The sequence below is a fragment of the Periophthalmus magnuspinnatus genome, chromosome 3 (assembly GCF_009829125.3).
Source record: "Periophthalmus magnuspinnatus isolate fPerMag1 chromosome 3, fPerMag1.2.pri, whole genome shotgun sequence".
NCBI classification, from domain to species: Eukaryota; Metazoa; Chordata; class Actinopteri; order Gobiiformes; family Gobiidae; genus Periophthalmus; species Periophthalmus magnuspinnatus.
Genome location: NC_047128.1, coordinates 7,110,722 through 7,132,931, shown reverse-complemented (window position 1 = coordinate 7,132,931; position 22,210 = coordinate 7,110,722). Strand labels below are relative to the sequence as shown.

The 22,210-nt window shown below is 38.0% G+C and overlaps 1 protein-coding gene across 1 annotated transcript in view; it reads left to right on the top strand.

The window, feature by feature from the left end:
• The window catches only part of LOC117391074 (protocadherin-9), a 334,608-nt gene that overhangs the window by 76,790 nt on the left and 235,608 nt on the right, over positions 1 to 22,210 (top strand). Inside the window, exon 2 of the mRNA XM_055232521.1 lies at positions 17,048 to 17,149. Coding sequence (XP_055088496.1) covers positions 17,048 to 17,149 — 102 coding nt within the window. The remainder of the gene's footprint in view (positions 1 to 17,047; positions 17,150 to 22,210) is intronic.

Below are 22,210 nucleotides of genomic sequence, written 5' to 3'. Positions count from 1 at the left end.
CTAATAGCAGCTAATATCATAATGTGCTTTCATATAATGGTGAATATGCTCTACAAAGCATGTTTAATCAGCAATAAAAGCAGCACCTTTAAGATGGTGCAGTGCTGTTACTACGCTTTCTTGTACCATAAAAGGCAGAGAACATTTTACCTCCTCCCAGGATTTCACAGGGACAATCACACACACAGCTGGCCAGTGATAAGTACACACTCCAGGCAGCTTTTTCTGACTTCAGACAGTTAGCAACCTGTAAAAATAGTGTGCACATAATTAGATGACAACAGTTATTTTCTTTTATGTGCTCAGAATGCATGTCAGGAGACATTCTCCAGGTGGTTCAAACTGCTTTTGTGGCTATATATATATATATATATATATATATATATATATATTCTTGTAAATGTAATCTCCAACAATTCAATTCACCTTAAGTTAAACTTTGAATATATATATTTTTTTATTTTTTTATTTATTTTTTATCACACAGTAGGAACTTAAAAGTATTGAAAAATAAATTGAATTTAACCACTTCCATTGGATATGCTTTATAACTGACCTAAAGCTCCATATAAAATCCAATCCTGTGAAAGTCCCCATCAGGAACACTGAGTAATGCAATAGACAGAGTGCAAGAGGTTACAGAATAATGCATGTCATTCTATAGCTCCATACAGCCAACAGCCTCTCTCTGTCGCCCAACTGAAAAACACAAATTGGATGCCTTGGATTTAGACTACTTGACATTCCTTTCCACCTCTTCATCCCTTCATTGTGCAGTATTAGATATAATGTGGTGGGGGTATCGTGGTGGGGGGTATCGGCTCTGGTGGGGAATGCGTGCCTTGTAAATTGGAGTTAGGAGGGTGCTGCCCCAAGGGAGAGCTCAGAGGGGACTTAAACGCACCACCTTAAGTCTAACAGTGCCTTTGATTTGTAGCGTGAAAATGGACCACGGGAAAGTGGAGAGATACAGTATGTGTCACTTGAAACATATTATGTGTGAATAGAATTTGTTGGCTGAATGTGACCGTATGAAAAAAAGTTCTTTGTTTACTGTATTTGAGAAATTGGATCGTAATGGAGATCACGGGTGCAGAGTACTGGTCATGTGGGTTTTATTAACACATAAGAGGTCATGGGAAGAAAGGTCAAAAGATTACATTGTATACTGTGCATTGTGCTTGAAAATGCTGTAAAAAACGTAAAGCATCAGGTATGTGCTAAAATGTGCCTATGATAACGTCCATAGCATTTGGCTCCAGCCAAACAAAGCTCATTGAGGCATCATCAGGTATAGGGGTGAATTTGGAGCCGAGTTCCATAATTAGAATTCCTACCATAAGTATCATAACAACCAAAGAGCCAATCCGGAGGGAGGATATTGAAGGTAATGTCCCTTCCCATTGTTTTACAAAGGGGCCGGCGCTTAGCAAAGCTGTAAATCAAATCTTTTGCTCACACTAGCAGGAACTCAGGGAAAGAATGTGCCTCATTGGCTTGTTATTAATGTTCATATCTTGATTTACAGACAAAATAGCCACATGAAAACACCAGGATCATGCAGTGCAGATTAATATGAATATTTTAAGACCAAAATGACGAGCCTGACAGCAGCTTTTACAGTGAGAGGGGTGACAATTTTTCAGGTGAAAAAGTGAATTGGAAGCAGAGTCGACAGAGCCAGAAGTGTGCCCATGCCTACAGTCTGTGGTCATGGGTTGAGGTTCAAGTTTAGCATGAAACATGAACTAAGAATAAAATTAACTGCAAAAGGGCAGCAATAATACTTTATGCTTGTGTTTGGAGGATTACACTAGATGTAATTTCAATAGTTTTAATTCTAGATTTTCTAAATTTGCACATCTCCAAAATGTCTATTGTATATTGTGATATTATAAGCTTTTTGATATGCACCCCATCTCTACATCTACTACAATAAAACTGGGAATTAACTGGGATTAAACATGAAACTAAACCTGGACTAGACCAGAAATAAACCAAGTCAATATTGGGATTAATTGAACTAAAATCAGGACCAACCCAAGTGCAAGGGCACCCTATATCATAAACCTTGAAGGAAACTCAAGTTAAGGGTGAAGAATGAATAGCTTGTAATTGTTTTGAAGCATTAGTTAACAAAGTATATGACTGTGAAGTTGTTAACTCCTAAACAACATAGCTTACGTGCAATTTTCATTTTAGAGAATATTTGCTCTTTAACAATCATATCCAGCACAAATTAATGGTTTTAAAGAATGAGAAATTATAAAAAATTAAGCCTCTGACTGGTTGTAAAAGATTTCTCGTCACCTGCTGTTCTCCGAGACAGTCTGTGCCTAAGTGATATGAGCAAGACGCTGAGCACGAACCCACAGAAAAGTGCACAGTCAATTTCCAGGGGAATTATCAAATAGATTTACAGAGGAACTTTGCAATATTAAACGATATTACATTACATATTCCATTTTAAGGTTCCCAGAATTCAATTTTACTGTAATGAAAACAATCTTAAGTTACGCTTTTCAGGGATTTTACATATACAATTAATGGGATTCAAATTATTCAAATGGTCGTGATTGAAATTCATTTTTACGAGGCAATTAACTTAGGCCATTCAGATTCAGGCATAAATGATTCAAATTGGGTTTCTACTGACACACATTTCTACCCATCAGTGCTGGTTTCAAATTAGGCACAGAGAGTAGATGGGAAAAAGATGGAGGAGAGTGGGAGAGTGTGAAAGCCTGTGTATTTTGTAAAAATGGGGTCTTACTTCTGCATAAAACAGCTGTCACTTGGAGCTTTGACAGTGCGACAGAAAATTATGTCTTCATCAGTCTCAGTAGATTTTCCAAGACTCGATGTCTGGGCTTTTGTTAATGTGAATGACATCGTCTTTGTGAACAACGCAGTGAAGCTTTGAGGTCTGATTTGGAAATTGTACGTGACAAAACAGAACATTTGCTATAAACACAAAGAGCAACTGACACTACAGTCTCTTAGTGCACAGTACAACAATACGCGCTTTTATATGTCATTTTAAACTATAGGATCAGCAAGCAGGGACCTAACACATCGGTAGGCCTGTCAAGATAACACATTTTGAAGTGTGATATTTTGCTGAAGTAAATATAGACAATAAATGATAATATTAAAACCAAACCATAAAGAAAAAATATCCCCCAAAAACTATTCTGAATGTACAATATTGTTATATTGAATGAATAGGCAAATGCAACATTCACACCATTAGTTTGTGTAATTTTCTTCATAGTTCAGCATTCTACAGCTCAAATCTTATCATGTTGCATATTGGAAAAAAAACATAAAAAAGTATTCTCAGCTGAATGCAAGTTTCACTGCTTTTCCAAGGGGCTTTTTCAGTTCTGGTCAGATTTCTGGTGGACACTGGCTTATACCTTTCTAGAGGGAGGAGCTAACTACACTGAAAGTAACCCACCTATTGCAATTTCTGTTTGTTGGCTGTTCAAAGATGGATGGGGGGCTTAGACACCATTTATCCCCTATTTATAACTCCATCCCCAGACCTAAATCAAAACAAAGAAAACAATAGTGATAGCTAGTATGCTAATAGGTGTGAACAGGGTCCTTAACTATTATACTAAATATGACTCTGGCACAGATTACATTAAGTGTAGTTCAATAGACCTAGCCAACAAACAGAAACTATATACTGTATTCAGATAGACATAAAGAAGTGTCCATCAGCAATCTGACCAGACTTACTCAAAAAAGTATTACTACTACAAAGAAAAAGTGCCCATGATAAATATTGACCCCCAAAAATAATTGTTTCAAAAATAACTGTTCCATCTAACATATATTGAACAAAGTCGATATAATTTGATATAAGTAATAAGGAATATATGTAATTAACATGACAGGCTTATGCTTTGGTTTATCCTCTGGTAGTGGGTGATTGGAGTGTCTTAAAAACGTAAATAATGAAATCTTAATCTGGACACTTTTGCTTTCTGAGAATCAAAACCTACAATTGCAAACCAATCTGTCACTGAGCACCAGCCAAATTCAAAAAAACAAAAACAAAAAACAAAATACATTTCATTTAAGAATCTGAAGTTTATTTCCCAAATAAAAAAAAGAACTTTGAGCTTGAATGAAAAACAAACAAACAAACAATAAAAACCTATCCAATTTATCTCACAAAGTTGGTTCAAGGCACACTAACTGAAGGTCTATAAAATCATGTAAAACCTCATAAAGCATTATTGGATATCTTTTAAAAAATAATATGGATAGAAATCACACATGTGTAAGTCTCAAGGCCAGGCAAAAAACTGGAGTTTAGCAGTGCAATTTGTCCATTTATGAAAACTATTCAACCTCCTACAAATGTATGATGATAGTATAAAACAACAAATAATGTTCCTGTGCACTTTGGATTATAATTTCTGTAAACCCTCAGTCTTCCAGGTATGATCCATAGCAAATTCTGTCAACTGAACAGAAGGTTTTTTGAGTAAGTCTGGTCAGATTGCTGATGGACACTTCTTTATGTCTATCTGAATACAGTATACAGTTTCTGTTTGTTGGCTAGGTCTATTGAACTACACTTAATGTAATCTGTGCCAGAGTCATATTTAGTATAATAGTTAAAGACCCTGTTCACACCTATTAGCATACTAGCTATCACTATTGTTTTCTTTGTTTTGATTTAGGTCTGGGGATGGAGTTATAAATAGGGGATAAATGGTGTCTAAGCCCCCCATCCATCTTTGAACAGCCAACAAACAGAAATTGCAATAGGTGGGTTACTTTCAGTGTAGTTAGCTCCTCCCTCTAGAAAGGTATAAGCCAGTGTCCACCAGAAATCTGACCAGAACTGAAGAAGCCCCTTGGAGAAGCAGTGAAACTTGCATTCAGCTGAGAATACTTTTTTTTTTTCTTTTGCTATAGAAATGACAAAGTGACAAAGTGAATACAGAAATTGTTGGCATGATTGTATCCTTTTTAATGGTTGTTGATACAAAACACAAATAATATTAGGCAAATGTATTTGTGGAAACAGTTTCTCTTTGTTGAGTAGATTCACTAAGAAATGTGCGTGTCTCAAATGGATCCAAAAGTCCTCATTTAAAGAGAGTGGAGAGTCATTTAGATTTCAGCACTCTTCTTGTTGCCAAGCATGCAGTAATTTTGGCTTGATTTTCGAGTCCATTGTTCTAGGAGGAAGTGCAAGGCAATCAAAAGATGCCTGGAAGGTCAAATAACCTTTTCTTAAACCGTACCTTTCCAGGATCTAAACACACTGTTCCCTCAAGAGATGCAATGGAAAAAGTCCTGTAGGATGCATGGAAGTTGGAAAGTGCACAACCGCCAGACCAAAAAGAAACAATCTGATCTTACAAAAAACTGCTTGACTGCAACAACTTCCTTTTCTTTGTAGATGGTTCCTTGGGGAGAAGTCTCTGGGCTCGAGAGGTAGTATTCAGGTTTACCAGAGCACAGACGGCCAATGTAACGACGTACCACTCTGGAGAGATGAAAGCTTCTCTGACAAAATAGAGAAAGGCTTTGGGAAGACTGACAAGATGAGAAAAGAAGGGGAATGGCATTGAGGTAGTAGTTGGTAAATGCTAAATGGAGCAGAGCAATGTCGGAAACACACACAGACACGCCATGTTTGTTCAGACTCTACTATTACAACCTGTTACATCAGAAGTGCTGACCCCTCCGCTTCCCTCGTCTCTCATTTTGAAAAGAGGTAATTCTAAGTGCGCGGTAATGGAAGCGGATTGTTATTGTGTTCGCCCAGACAAACCCACACCATTTCTTCCCTCTCCAAATGTATGAAATCTGCTTATTAGGATTCTGCCACCAATCGGGCTTGAATTCCTTGAAGCCATTAGTAGCGGTTGAGGCTGGTTTGGACCGTGGTCTCAGCATTGACTTTAATGACAGGGACCGGCTACTAGGGAGAATCGATGCTTCTTTGCGGCTCACCAGTGAAACTGAAACGGCGGCTTTGCCCCCACTGTCTTCTTGAACCACTTAATTGATCAGGGCTTTATTTGTCCTGTCACAAGACTTAAACCTAATTTGTTTCCCATTGCCCACAAAGGACCCTGGATTGAGTCAGCTCTTTAAGCATGTTCTCTTCTTATTCTCCTTCTCGGAATGCTCATTTGTATATCTGATTCATTTGCATTAAGTGTAACTTTTAAACTCTTGTCTAATTAATTATCATCTAAAACTATTTTAAGATCTATATTCCATTGTTCACTGACAACACATGCGTGCAATTAGTGCATATTGTCTTTGTATGTATTTAAATGAACAGGGAGAGGTGGAGAGGGCTCACAAGAATCCTGCTGCCTTTGTACTGCAGTACAAAGAAAAAGGTGCAACTTGCAGAGTCTCTTTATGCTGCAACTGTGGAGAGATGTTTGTGTAATTGGGTGGTATTTTTACTACAATGCCACTGCTTGCATTTACATTACATTTCTATCATAAAAGTCCTCCTCAGAGTCATCGCCTTAAATGAAATGCCAATACTGTGTGTGTGGAATGGGTGAGCGTGGAAATGGGTTTAACACTGGGACTGTAAACATAAACTTTAATACCACCACTAAAGCAAGGGCCAGTCACGCCGCGGCTGTGCAAATCACAGAATAATAATCGCAGATTTTCTTGGCCCGCCTGTCACATCGGCTTAATTTGAATAAGTTGCATTCTTTTGTGCTCTTTCATTTTCTAATCAGGACCAATTTTGCTCCCTATATTCCATTTGCATTGGGTATTTGGCATCCAAATCTTGTACATGCAGCGCACTTCTCACATTTCTTTTTAACTCAGATGGAATTAGGTTTAGCGAAATCGCAAAATGCAGGGTCGGAGCAGAAAACAAGTTGTTTGGGATTAGATAGCAGCGTTATAAACAGGCCTGCTCAGATTATCTTATCCATGTCCAGAGGGAGATTCTCCACACTGGGCCACTTCATGAGCTCATTTGCATTGGCCAGCACTGTAACTCAGCAGGCTGCTCAGAAGGAGACAGCCGTGCCAGCGTCGTGCGATTACGGCCTTAATATACGAACCCATACTGGGCAATTTCCACAGACAAGTGGGATGATGCCATGATTGATTTTTAAGTGTTGTAAGTGCTAAATATTAACAAAACTACACGCTGCTTATATATTACAAGAGCACTTTCTCAAAGCCCTCTTATCACCCACATGCATTTATTAGACCAATCAAGTGAAACTTCCTACTTTCATACTACCGCTCCATGACATCTATCTATAGGATATGCATAAAGGAATTTCACTATAAACGCTGGGAAGAAAATCATTTTACATAATGAGTAGATACAATTACATAGTTAACCTTTCCAAATTACTACATCTGTTCACATTGAGATAGAGCATAAAATACAAGACAATGTTTCACAAGCTAAAATCAACTCATAAGCTTTCCTTTTTAATGCCAAACTTGGTTCAATAAAACATTGTTATTATGAACCTCCTGAACTATGCATTTGAAGCACGGTCTATACACAAGCCTGATTTGATGACAGACTCACTTAATGTGGAATGTATGGTATATTCCCTCGTGAGTTTCACCACGAGTCACAAGATAAACAGGCTGTTCTTTTCTTAGCCATATACAGCACTTGTTGAGAGGAGTGCATTGTCTTGTAATGTCAAGGAGGAGTGCATACAGTGGTATTGCTAAGGTAATTAAACCCATAGTGAAGGTCTTTGTGTCTGGAAACCTTGGCACTGCCAGACTCATGGTAAAGCTAATTAAAGTATGTTTTATCCCTTTAATGAAACTCATCTTCTGTGGCCACACTGCACTGGCAAATAGTTCAAAAAGTACTTTTACACAACATTTGTTTTGCCCCAGTGTATATAAATTATTATTAGTGTTTTTATCTTAAGCAAAGTAGAAAGTGTAATGGTGGTGCGCAGGGGAATATGGGCAGATACAGGTACTAGGCTGATAGATGGTGCATCTCTACAAGGGATTAGTTAGAATAGTGAGGAATTACTTTGGACTACTGCAAACCATTTAAAATGAACTAGTTGTTTGATACATTTTACAGAGCACCAATTTTATGGTTATAACAAGAGTGCAGTTTATCGAAAATATAAAGTGTATCTTTGCAGATATAGGTACCTCACTGTGTATGCTGAATGATTCTGTGGGTTCAAACACTCCACTCTGACCAAAATCTGGAGGGTTTCGCATCTTCATGTCCAAACACATCCATGTGTCAGCTTGTGTCAGGTGGTGAATAAAACTTTCTCCTAGCAAAGAGCAAATCCAAGTTAAATACAAAAAAAATCTAAAATTACACATTTCTCAAAGGGTATAAACTGCCAAAGGTTCAAAGCTGTTAAGACAGTCTCCTCTTAACCGCAACAGGGTAAACCACAGTGAAGTCCAAGCTGTTGTAGAAACAAGAGTACTGGTTAGAAAATCCAAAAATGCACTATACGATAACGTATATTGAAACACAATATATCACTACAGAGAAATATTGCGATAAACGATAATACTGAAACTACTTTATGCCACTGATAATCCCAGTAAACCATTTTTAAATATATTGTTTCATTAAAAGAGCTGCATCAAATAAACAGCAGATTGTACTAATGATTAGCCACAAAAGGCACTAATTCAACCCTTTACAACTTAAGTCATATCATATTACAACAAAAATACCCCAAATCTCACCACTTTTGCAAAAAAGGCCCAACATATACTGTTCCAGCCTTCATATATTGAAGTCAATATTGTAATTATCATTAGGAGGCCGAATAACAAGTCTAATGAGACAGAATGATATGCTTCTTTAAAATGAAAAAGTAGACATCTAAATTCCTCTAAAACATCACATAAGACAAGTTTATTTTAATATTTGTTTCAGCGTTTAGCCAGTATTTAGATTGCTGTTGTGAGCTTTTCTTCGACCGTGGGCAGTTGGCTGGAGTGCTGAGCAGCATAATGACTAAAAGCCACTTCTCCTTGTTTAGATTTTGCCATGGGCTCTACTAGCAGTCCACTCCCCTGCGATCTAAAAGGTTTGCTGGGTTATATCGCTCTAGCATATCCGTCATATATTTAGGACCCGTTCCATGTAGAGATTTATAAATAAGTAATAAGGCTTTCAAATCAATTCTGCGGCTCACCAGGAACTAGGTTTAAGAATTGAATGAGCAAAAAGTGGTTTCCTTTTGGGCTCGTAGGACCTATTGATTTCATCCAAGTCATGCTTAAAAGTCTTTTAAGGAAGTTCGGTCACTGGTAGTAATCAATTTTGTGTGATATAAAACAACCCTTTCTTTCTTTTTTTTCTATGTAAGGCTCATTTTGCCACAAGGCCCTCAACATTAGCAGTGTTTTAAAGGAAGTGAAATAAAAAAAAAAGTGCTTTCACTGTTAAAACTGAGCCAATTAAATGTCTGAAATTCTGGACTTCCAAATTCTGTTTTTGCATCAAAGCCAAACAGAATCTTGAGATCCTTATTATTATTGAAGTGAAAGGTTAATTTTGTTTTGTATTTGATCGTGAAACAGCATGAAAACACATAATTCGATTGCAACTCAAAATTTGCATACCACCAACAAATCTAATAACACAATAGAATGACAATTTTTGACATTAATGACACCAAGTCTGTATTAGGCTTCTGGCATGATTAGAACAAAAATCAAAGACTCCTTAGCATCCACCACACCTTGTGCAATCCTGTTGTTTACACTGATGTGTTAAGAGGCAATCCAATAAAAAGCAGTGGTAGCTGTGGTAGCTGTCCATGGTGCTGATTTTGTGCATATTCTATCTCTTGGTGAGTTTTAGCACAGTGAGGCTAATTAGACAGAACAGTTACACCCTCAGACATATTTAAAAAAAAAAAAAAAAAAAAGGTTTTCTCTAAATTCCTTTGACATTTTGTCCCCAAAATTTAATTGTTAGATATGCAAATGCAGGAGTTGACATGCTAATGTTATGGATCACAGTTGTTGTAGTGTTTAAGCATTTGATTTCGTTTGAATTATTCTCAAATGTTTATACATTAAAAATCTAACAAGAACAATTTACCTCTTGATTTCTAAAATATTATATATAGTAAACCTGTCACAATAGTGTGATATATTTCTCAAGTGAATATAGATGATAAATGAAAATATTGAAACTGATTTACGCCACTGACACAACAACCCAAGAGCAGATTTAAACCACAAAAAATATTGTAAATGTATAATATGTATAATATTCTTAAAACAAATGTATAATATTCTTAAAACATGATGAGCTGCAATAAAAAAATGGCTTACCATATATCCAAAAAATAACACTTTTTTTTTCTTTTTCTTTCTTTTTTTTTTTTTTTTTTTTTTTTTTAGGGCAAAGAAAATATACACAATAAATATTGACCCAAAAAAATATTTTTCCAACTTTCATATATTGAATGATAAGTCCATTCAGTAATTATTGTGACAGGCCTAGTATATAGTTTAGTTAAACAATGATGTTTTATGTCGAGAATGGGATTTGAACCCCTCCCTGAACTGCCACTTTAACGTAGTGGAGGGGTTTGAGCACCTGAATGATCCTGGGAGCCATGTTGCCGGGGGCTTCATGCCCCTGGTGGGGTGACCGATGGCAAACAGGTCCAGGGGACAGGTCAGACTAAGAGCAGTTCAGAAGTCCTTTATGATGAGTGAAACAACGAGGTTTGCTACATCGCCCAGACCGGCATCACCGGGGCCTCACCCTGGAGCTACACCTGGGGTGGGTGCTTGAGAGCGAGTGCCTGGTGGCTGGGCCTTTCCCCACTGGGCCCGAAGGAGTCACGTGAGGCCATTCTCATGTGGACCCACCACCTGCGGGAGGATCCGTAAGGGGGAGAGATCTGGGTGGCAGTCAAAGGCGGGGGCCTCGACGACCGGATCTCTGGACATGGAGACTAGCTCTGGGGACATGGAATGTCACCTCGCTGAGGGGGAAGGAGCCTGAACTTGTGCGGGAGGTTGAGCACTACCGACTAGATATAGTCAGCCTCACCTACACACACCGCTTGGGCTCTGGAACCCAACTCCTTGAGAGGGGCTGGACTCTCCATTTCTCTGGCATTGCCTGCAGGGAGAGGTGGCGAGCTGGTGTGGGTTTGCTCATTGGCCCACAGCTCAGCTGCCTGTTGGAGTTCACTCCAGTGAACAAGAGGGTCGCGTCTCTGCGCCTTCGGGTCGAGGACAGGTCTCTCACTGTTGTGGTGTTCTACGGGCCAAACAGCAGTGCAGAGTACCTGGACTTCTTGGAGTTTCTCGGAGGGGTACTATAGTGACACCTGGAAGTACATCTTCAACTCATAGCTCTAGGAGAGCTTCTCCCCGATCCCGGGGGAAGCTGGGGATATGGACTCCGAGTGGGCGATGTTCTCCACCTCGTTTAGGGCAACCCCAAATTCGGTGGTGGACACTGGAAGCAATGGATGCCGTCTGGCTGAAGAAGGAGTACTATTGAGCCTTGTTGGCCAAGCGTGCCATGGCTCATGCTGTCACGGAGGCAAAAACTCAGGGTTAGGAGGAGTTCGGGGAGGCCATGGACGACAGCCTCAAAGAAATTCTGGCAACCCGTCTGCTGCCTCAGGAAGGGAAAGGAGTGCTTCACCAACACTGTTTACTGTGTGGGCGGAGAGCTGCTGACCTCGACCTGGGTATGTTGTCGGGCGGTGAAAGGAATACTTTGAGGATCTCCTCTATCCCAGTGTCACGTCTTCCGAAAAGAGCAAGCAGAGACTGGGGACACGGGGGCGGACTTGTCCATCACCCTGGCTGAAGTCAACGAGGTGGTTGGCAAGCTCCTCGTCCAAGTACCTCAAGTCTGCTCAGGATGCCTCCTGGACGCCTCTCTAGGGAGGTGTTATGGGCATGTCCCACCGGGAGGATGCCCCGGGAAAGACCCAGGACACGCTGGAGGGACTATGTCTCTCAGCTGGCCTGGGAACGCCTGAGGGTTCCACAGGAGGAGCTAGAGGACGTGTTTGGGGTGTGGGAAGTCTGGGAGTCCCTGCTTAGACTTTTACCCCTGTGACCCAGCCCCAGATAAGCAGAAGAAAATGGATGGATGGATGGGATTTGAACCTCCAACCCTCGAATGAGTGGACAAACGCTGTACCAACTGAGCTACTGTCACATTATATGCCCCTCTCCCATCACTCAACCAGCAGTAACTAAAACATCCTCCCACTTCAACAGACTTTTATCACTCATCATCATTTTATCACGTGTAACACCAGCATTCAAATCTACAGTACCAGATAATATTAGCATTTTTTGAGTCTTGGGAGTGTATCAAAGCCTTGTTTCACTGTGAGCACTCCATCAATCTCCATCTCCTGCTACAATGGTGTGGCTCATTTGGACTGTCAGTGTTGACGCTAACTCACACTCCAAGCCAATGATTTTTACCACAATCGTTGAGACATTCAACAGTGAAAAATGATCAATTATAAAGTTGCCAGCTCCAACCCTCCTCTGTATCACTTGTCATCTGGGTGATGAGTTGCCAGTTACTAATACATAATATCACATTCAGAGAGGTTTATGAACAGGGGCTGGTATTAATTAGAATGAGACAAGTGCAAAGTATCGGAAAACATGAGGGAATGTGCGTGTTAAAAATACTTTGAGTTCACAGTTAATAGGTTTAATTCAATATCTCATATTACCAGTCAATTGAGGGATCGGAGGTCAGGTCACACAATAAATTATAGAACTTATTATCAGTGGAAGGAAGTATGCAATTTTGTTACTTGAGTAAAAGTACAGATACAGCGAGCAAAAAATCCTCAAGTAAAAGTAAAAGTATAACATGAAAAATCCTGTTTAAAAATTGACTTAAAGAGTAAAAAGTATTTTGCATAGACTTTGAGGTATTTTAAGGCTTCAAATGTAGTGATGTTAATAAAGATCTGTGCTGATTTTTGCTCTACAGAAACAAATGTATTAATCGTTTTTTGTAGCCGTTTTTATTTGTATATCTTTGTTTGCTCAAATTATGAGTGTGTTTCCTCAACATTTATGATGATCTTGCTGTGACTACTAGCTCTCGGACTTTTCAGCAGGTCTCAAACAATAATAAATACTTTTACTTTTCAATAGAGTAGAAAGTACAGATACTAAAAACTATCCACTTTAAAATTAACATGAGTAAAGTACAGATACCTCAAATTTGTACTTAGATAGGGTACTTTAACTACTTTTACTTAGTTACCTTTCACCACTGCTTATTATAGTTAGAAGACAATTAGCCATAGCCTAAACATCAACATTAAACGTCCTATATTACACAAAATTGACTCTTGTGAGCTTTAAGCCATGTTGTAATGTTGTCACTTCCCCAAAAACATCTGGAGTTGTGTCTTGTTTCATTCACACATGTTTGAGTAACTCGTTATTATTAGTCCATCTACATCTCCAAAGTTCAAAATGTTCTGTTCCAGCGTGTGATACCATGAAGCAGTAGTTTTCAAGTTAACAGCTACCTTTTACCTTTTGTTCAGTAGAAATTGTGATTCTAGTGAAGGTGTATGGAGTTTAAAAACACAGTGGAGCACATCCTGTATCAACACATGACATCAGAGTGTTTTCTGTTTGAGAGAAGAACTCAGACAGGGTTTGTGTGTTAAACCTGTGTGAATGAAACAAAACAATTCTAGGTATTTTTGTGACTAGGAAACAACATTATAACATAGATCAGAAAATAGCGTTATATATCACATTAATAAACTAGATGTGGCCATATGTTGTCTTTTTTTGATTTGTGCAGCCTGCTTATTATTGACAGATAGCAAAGAGGTAGTAGTCATAGCAAGATCATCATAAATGTTGAAGGAACACACACTCTCATTAAGTCAGTTTATAAGCTAGCGTAATAGTTGCAAATTCGAGATATCAGGCACTTTGCACAGGCAGCAAACAACAAAATTTGATTAGAAAACACCGTCTGGATTTACATACAGCTTGTGTTAGCAGAGAGAGTGTCATTGTGTCTTAAAGTCAAGCTAATAGTTGTGTCTAGTATGTTAACAAAGCATTATACAACTGACAAAGGCACACGCACACATTGCTAAAATCACAGCATTTTCATATCAAAGAATAGCATGCTAACGGCCATTAACAGATCGTTATAACACATCTGGTCCCGTGCACAGATCAACAGCATGGATACACAACGTGACCCTTAACTGCCCAAGAAGGTGCCTGAGTTTCCTGAATAACATTGGAATTGAGGTAAGGATAAAAGAACAAGACAATCATCAAACTAACTGTTGTTTTGGAGTTGAAGAAACAAATGGAGTAGTCCTAACAATAAGGACATATGACTAGAGGGAATGAATCAGAACCAAAAAGCATTTTATTGCAAGTAAAAGTACATATACAGAGGTTAAACATTATGCACGTAAAAGTATCACATGAATAAATCTGCATAAGTTAAAGTTTTTAAGTACCTGTTTAAAAATGTACTTTTATAGTATAAAAGTACAACAATTTGTTGTTAATTTGTTAAAGTGTTAAATGGAGTGATATTGATTAAAATAATACAATAATACAAATCATAATACAAATACAAATACTAATACTACTACTACTACTACTACTACTACTACTACTACTACTACTACTACTACTACTACTACTACTAATAATAATAATAATAATAATAATAATAATAATAATAATAATAATACAAATCAATTTCTTAACTTTTCTTATGAAATTTCTGTGTTTAGTTTAGATTGTTTTGTTTTGTTAGCGGAATCCATCCATCCATTTTCTTCTGATTATCCGGTGCAGGGTCACGGGGGCAGTAGTCTAGGCAGGGACTCCCATACTTTCCTCACCCCAGACATGTCCTCCAGCTCCTCCAGTGGGACCCCAAGGTGTTCCCAGGCCAGCCGAGAGACATAGTCCCTCCAGCGTGTCCTGGGTCTTTCCCGGGGCCCCTTCGCCTGGAATACCTCCCTAGAGAGCAGAGTAGATAATACAAAAATCTGCTCTCAAATGTAGTAATGTAAACGTAAAAAGTATCAAATTAAAAAATTACTTAACTAACCTAAAAATTTGAGTTAAGCTCAGTACTGTACTAATTGTACTTCATTACCTTGCACCATTGGATATGATGCAACATAAAGCAATGAGTAATAACAGCAAGATATAAACCAGTATACTAACTGAAAAAAAAAAAAAAAAAAAAGTTCCATAGATCCACAGTTGAGACCAAACTGACCGAGTTTCAAAGGTGTTCAAAGACAATACCCCATACTTCCATAAAGTGTAATTATTTTAGCATCTGAGAAATACTCATAACTAATCTAGACACCTATGTTTACAGTGCCATATTCTGTATACTCCATCTTCTAACAATAAACAGGAAGTTCATGGGTGCAGCTGACCTTATCTGTCCCCATTTTTCCTATTTTGTTTACTTAATTCTACAGCATCCTTGCTCAATCATGGTCCATTAGCAAACCAGGCTTGTGTACTAATGTCAGCACTACATAGTCACACTGCAGGGGATAGAGAGTACTAGCTGTTTTGGTGTGAGTCATAACATGGGAACTGCTTTGTGCCAGTCCCAACAGAAAGACTGGCACCATTCCATTATTTTCTATGATCATCAAATATACCATAAAACTAACTCATGTGTTTGTGTGGCAGCTAAATAAAGCAGAGTTTTATATTCCATGGGCACCAGGCATAAGCAGATAGAAAATAAAAAAGTTGCATATTTATAGCCGAGTGTCTTAAGTAAGCAAGTTGGCCAGACAATATGGTGTCTGCTGATAAGGACTTGGATGCGTTTTAGTGGTGTTGCATGATAACCCGGGCTACTCCCTTTCTCTTTACTCATGCTCTGCAGTGTTGTTGTTGGTCATCCGAAGTCAGTTAAAGACAGTGATTTATGCCTGGGGCTGGGTGCAGCACAGCCTCATTACACACCGCCATTTTGAGAATCAGCACATAATTACAGTATACATCATAGACCTCATGGGGCTCCACAGATTCAGTCCATTCCGCCGGTCTGTCATTTAGGGCCATAGTGCCTGGGGAATGAGAAACACTATATAATATATTACACACCGATATCATTTTTTTGGGAACTCCTGCTGCAGTCTCATAGTGGGATGGGGAAATGGCATTTTTAACTCCGCTTCAGTGAATAATCATTAGGTTTTGTGCTCAAGGTGTGTCTTATTCTTTACCAAAAGCAACATCCGAAATGGCTCTTTTGAGGGCAGTAAAACGCCGTGCAACATGTGCAAAACAACAGTAAATAGAATCTCATGCCATTAATGTGTCAACCTTTAAAACATATTGTGTTTTTGGCTTTTGCAAACTAATATTTTTCTTTCCTAATAACAGTTATTACAAGAGTCAAAGTTATATGAGTGTTCAGGGAGTGTTCATTGCCTTGGTAAATGTACCTGTACCTGCAGTTTTGAGTTTTGGGTTTGAAATTTCTATTGTCTGTCTGAATGGCTTGTGGTTTCTATGACAACAGTGTAATCTGGTTTGCCAAAAGACACTATTATTGAAAACAGAGATTTGAACAACTATAGATACGGTCTGATTTTGATACTACAATGAAAAATCATCATTGTAGTATCAAAATCAAAATTGAAGTTTTAGTGTCATGGCAACATTATATTCATAGTGTAATTTATTGAATATTAATGATCAGCTTCTTGGTTTATCCTGAGTTTGTCTATGTGCCAGGTTATTTCTTGGGCTGCAGACTTGGTTCACTTAAATATTTCCTCCCTTTCTGTTTTCATTCAAATATATAAATGCAATGTAATACTAATAATCCCTTTTCATTCACGATTAGACAGCATTGCATAACTTTTCAACCAAATGTGACTAAATGATGACATGTGGTCCCTTAATATACTGTAAACCAATAATTACCTATAATGAAATGTATCGACATTCTATAAACATTAGTACAGAAGTGTATCTAACCGCCTCTTTTCGATCTTCCACAAAGGGGACATTAACTCGTGCCCGAACCGAACTGAACCCTGAGTATCTGGACCTCCGCCCCCGCGCTGAGCTCAACCCTGAATACTGGACCCCTTGCACCCCTTTAGTGAGTACCCGGCTCCCATCTCTCACCCAGTAACCATCAGCTCACCTAATGTAGCGTGTAGTCCACTCTGCCTCATGTTGTGTCTCATTTGTTTGTGCACGCTCCGCAGTCTCATCTCCGATATGATTTTGCCTGGTGAACATGATTCCCTCATTCATGGCTACCTTTATGTGCCTGTAAAAGTTCTCTTTCATCTAATTCCCCATGCAATGTTTAAGTGTTTTGCCTTGTAGCTACAGTGACATATTATGCTTACAACGTCATTAAATTCAGGGGCTTAATGTGATGCTAATATTTGTGGCATTTTTTACTTGAGTAATAAGTATTTGTCTCATTACCTCGCGCTCTCAAACACAGCGCCTGATAGTCATCTGGGGCTGCTGGAGCTGTGTGCGCGGGTGCATCTTAATGATGTCAGTTTTTCTTACCCTGTTATCAACTCCACTATATCAACATGAGGGAGGCAGGGCGCTTTAAACTAGAAACACATATTATTATGGCTATCTGTCTTTATGGATGGAGATCATTTAAGACAATAAGGCCTCTTCTCGGGCCAGGAAATGCTATTGTTTACGGTTACTCTGTAGTGTGTCTTATCTTATTGACATGCTAGCTAGGTGCTTTTTTCCCTTCTCTTTTCTCTCTGGGTTTGTTCTATGGTGCAACACCTGTTTGTGAAAATGTACCATATATTTGTTGTTGGAAAGTAACTAAATATATACCAAAAAATATATATTCAGAATGCTAATTCGTATTCCACTGTCTATCTATCTGTCTTATTTTGGTTGTCTGGGATTCAGAATACACACTACTTCAGTATTTTACAGAGATGTGAGTCTGGTGACCAGTGAACCTCCCCGTGGTGGAAATGGATGTGATTGACAGGTGGATTAGTGAATGGGGGAACGGCATGGTCCATCCATATCAGAAAAAAATAATAGGCGTATTCCTGCAGAACCAATGAGCACAGCACTTAACTCTGTTAATCTGAGATCAATTTGTAATATTTTATTTGTAAATCATAGGTGACCAATGAGCTCCTTTGTTTCATGTGTCACTAAACAAAACAAATCCTAGTGGACGATCATGTTTGACAGGACTTGAGGCACCACGGAGGAGGTGGGGACCTGACTGATATCAACCTGTATAAAAAATAGAGAGATATATCATTCTGGATTTGCGAGACAACTGATTTGGTCGTATTCAGAACAGTTTTAGAATAGTCTGTGTCAATATCAGAATGGCCATATTAAAGATGGCACTATAAATGTGTGTTGAACATTACATTCTATTGTCTGAAAAAAGACAATAGAATCATTGTAGCGAAATCAGCTACAGTATTTTCCATTGTATCAAAATCTAAATTGAAATTTTAGTGTTGTGGCAGCAGTATAATCATAGTCTTATTTCTTTTAATGATAATGATCTGCTATAATGAAATGTACACACACAATATAAGCATTAATGAAGCAGTGTATCTAACTCCTACTCATTTGGTTGTATTCCGAACAGTTACTTTCTTAAAATCAATAGAATACATTGCAGTACATGAGCAGGATGTTCAGGCTTTAAACTTCACTATGTTAGAAAACTCAGCTCTTGTGGTAAGTGTGATTATTGATAGGTAAATGCAGAAAAATTGGTGCAATAAACATAAAGCTGTTTTTGATCACATTTATTTGAGCTATAATAAAATGAAACCCAATGTGAAAGTATTCAAAATGCTGTATTCTGTGGACCCTAGAACAGAATATGTCACAAAATAGATTTAAACAAAAGTAATGATGTTCTGTAACTACATACATTAAGCCAATATTGCATATATTTATCAAATTAAACAAGAATAACAATAACTTGCCCAACTGCTAAATTATTGACAAGACTTTTTACAATGATTTGCAATGTGTTTTATGAATGTACATCACAGTCTGTTTTGCTTCTATTTACTGTTGTTAAGAGATAACCATTGGGACTTGCATGTAACTACAGCTGCTTTCCAACAGGTGCTTGAACAATGCTACAAAGCCTAAATGTGTACTTTGGGAACTCAGATATAGGATTTCTTAATTTCTTGTCTATGTGTGGTCAGATTTGCATCAGAGTTCAAGGTCTTTGCATAGTTATTAGCCAAAGTAGTGGGAGTCGATTTGAATAATATTATGTCATTCTCATCCTTCATCTGTCAAATTTCTCATTTACAGCTGTTTGAATGCAACCCGTTTTGCTGGGCATAGTTGGAGGGCATGTCTCGCTACTTAGATTAAATACCACTAATCCTTTGTCTGCCTGTGATTCTGATGCATTTAAATATAATACACATTGAGTTGATCAGTGGCATTGCTGCAGCTCACAATTAAAAGGACCAGAGAACACTTTAGGAAGAGCCTTATTAAGCAGTTTGTAGTTTGTAGATAAACTGGTATAAGCTTGCTGTGCCTTGCATTAAAAATTCATCACCTGTTGTGTTCCCCTGGGTCTGCAATTAACAAATAGGGAAAACAACACGGAGGCACAGTAAACACAGGGATGCTAGGAGATTAAGCTCCCAGGTACAGCTTAGCGCCGCACACTGATTTGAATGTACTTATTAAAGCTGGCACAGCATGCAAATTTTATGTTGAAACCAGGGATGTCATTTAATGAGTTAACACTTTAGTTTCCTTACATTTGTAGTAGCGTTTTCACTCTATAGGTGGTAATTACACCATGGTGAATCATGTACATGTAAACAGCCTGGTAACGCTATAGAAAGAGATCAGGTGTGTTTTGTTTCTGTCTACTGGATTTATACGTTAATGACCAATCTTAAAGGAGCCTACTGCAATGCATCTGATTCAACAGTTAGAAGTACAACAGGCTTAGTGCATAGCAGCCTGTCAGCTAGCATCAGTTGCTTTTATTAAAATCGGAAAAGATAAAACAAACAACCTACTAAAATTCTTATTAATTCAAGTAAAGACTACCTAATTATTTTATATGTAGAATACTTTAGTTTGTGGAGTTGTTTTAATATTTATTATGGCTCAAAATTAGCATCAGCATTAGCACTGAGACACATCTCTGTTTCTAAACACAGAAGTGTCCACTGGTGAAGTATTCATTTTATTTGTGTAGTGTTTAACATGTCAGTGACATCCACCCATAGTTCCCTGTCCACTGCCGGATTTTTATTCATTTTAGCTTGATGCGGAAAACGTCTCATATAGATACAACTGGACAGGAAGGAGTGACCCTAACAGTGAGGTTGCCGGGTGCTGTTGTGCACAGAGCCAATTCATAATGTTTATTTATCACTGCATTAATGCATTCTCAGCATTCTAACTAATTACTCACCATTATGAATTTATAAGCTCTTCTCCAAATCTTCATAGGTCAGAGCCATCATGGTAATGCTAATCGCAGCTACCATGCTAACAGTGCATTTCCTCATTCAAGGAGGATAAAACAGTTTATTATTAGATGCAGACATTATTTTGACCTTAAGAGCTGCTCTTACAATACATCTGTACTGGGGCTGATTTTACTTTTGTATGAAAAAAAAAATCAGATAAATGTGTAAAATGTAATTTAAAAAAATAAAAATTATAACAATAATAATAATATCAGTCTTACTTGTACTTAAAATAGCATTTCAGTTTGTCTGTTCAGTTGTTCATGCACTATGTCTTTTTCTAGAAGTAAATCAATACCTTGGATACTCAAAGGAGCAAATCAGTACATTGTCTTTCTGATGCTCTTGGCAGTAGTAGAACACATTACTTAAATAATCCTGGAAAGGTGTCACTTTGGGTCTATGAAACCTGTGAATAGACAAGTGGATTAGCCCATTTGAAAATGTTATGAGCGTGGCATTTTGGATCTGATTATAAGTAAACTTTTAATCTTGCAGTTTGACATTTTTCCCAGAGCGTTGCCAAAGCGAGGGACCTGTTCCATGGTATATGGAACAGTCTGCGTTTTGTGTCCCCTAAAGGTTACACTGCTATCAATATTTGGACTTTAGCCTGATTTAATGAACAGAATTTCTCCGAGATCGCCGCTAAGCTCTATTCAATGCCGGATCTCTGTGGCTTCGTTAAGGCTCTGGTTGTTTGCTTATTGGCTCTCACTGGACTAAACTGGCTCAAAGACACAAATACACTGTGTTTCCACTGCACACTGTGCCTGCTTCCTCTCAACCCAAGGGGGAATGATGACTCCTATTATCGCCTCAAAGCAAGATGGCTGCCGCGTCCCCACTCCGCAGCCCTATTAAGTTACCAGACAGCTTTATTGTATTGGTGTTCGATAGCTTCCTCTCCTCTGTCACTGCAGCTGCATTGGGGAGTTGTTGTATGGGCGTGGATAGAAAGTTGCAAGATTTGACTTGAAAAGGCACAGGTGGCCGAAACGATTGCTTCTTATGTTTTGGTGAAAGAAGTGTGATATGAGTCACTAATCACTGGAATTGCCTGGAGAATAATCCAATCATGTCACTACAAGAACATAATTAAGTATGGCATTTTTTCAATAGAAATATATTAGTTAGAGGTCACGTTATACACAACCTCCATCCTATTGATTTTTGGGATTTTTACCCCATTAGGCTAATCTTAATCTGCAACATATTCATTACATAGGTTTTATTAACCACACATATTACAGCCACTGAAGGTCAGAATCCAGTGCTTTACCCAAGCCTGGATAAAAAAATAATAATATATATATATATATATATATATATATATATATATATATATATATATATATATATATATATATATATATATATATATATATATATATATAATAACATGCAAGTAAAATATGTAAAAAAAAATAAAAAAAATAAAAAAAGTTTATAACTGTATGTTTATAATTTAGCAGATTTTGTAGTAGAATTTCATCCGTGTAACCATCATGTTGGCTAGTGTTTGGTTTCCATCATATGATATGACATATACAGTATAGGCCTACATATGGTCTGTGGTATATTTAGAAAGGGTGACCAAGTTCACATTAGTCATATTGTCGACAGCAGTTAGCACAGGTGATGTTAAGGTTACAGAAAACATTTGTGGC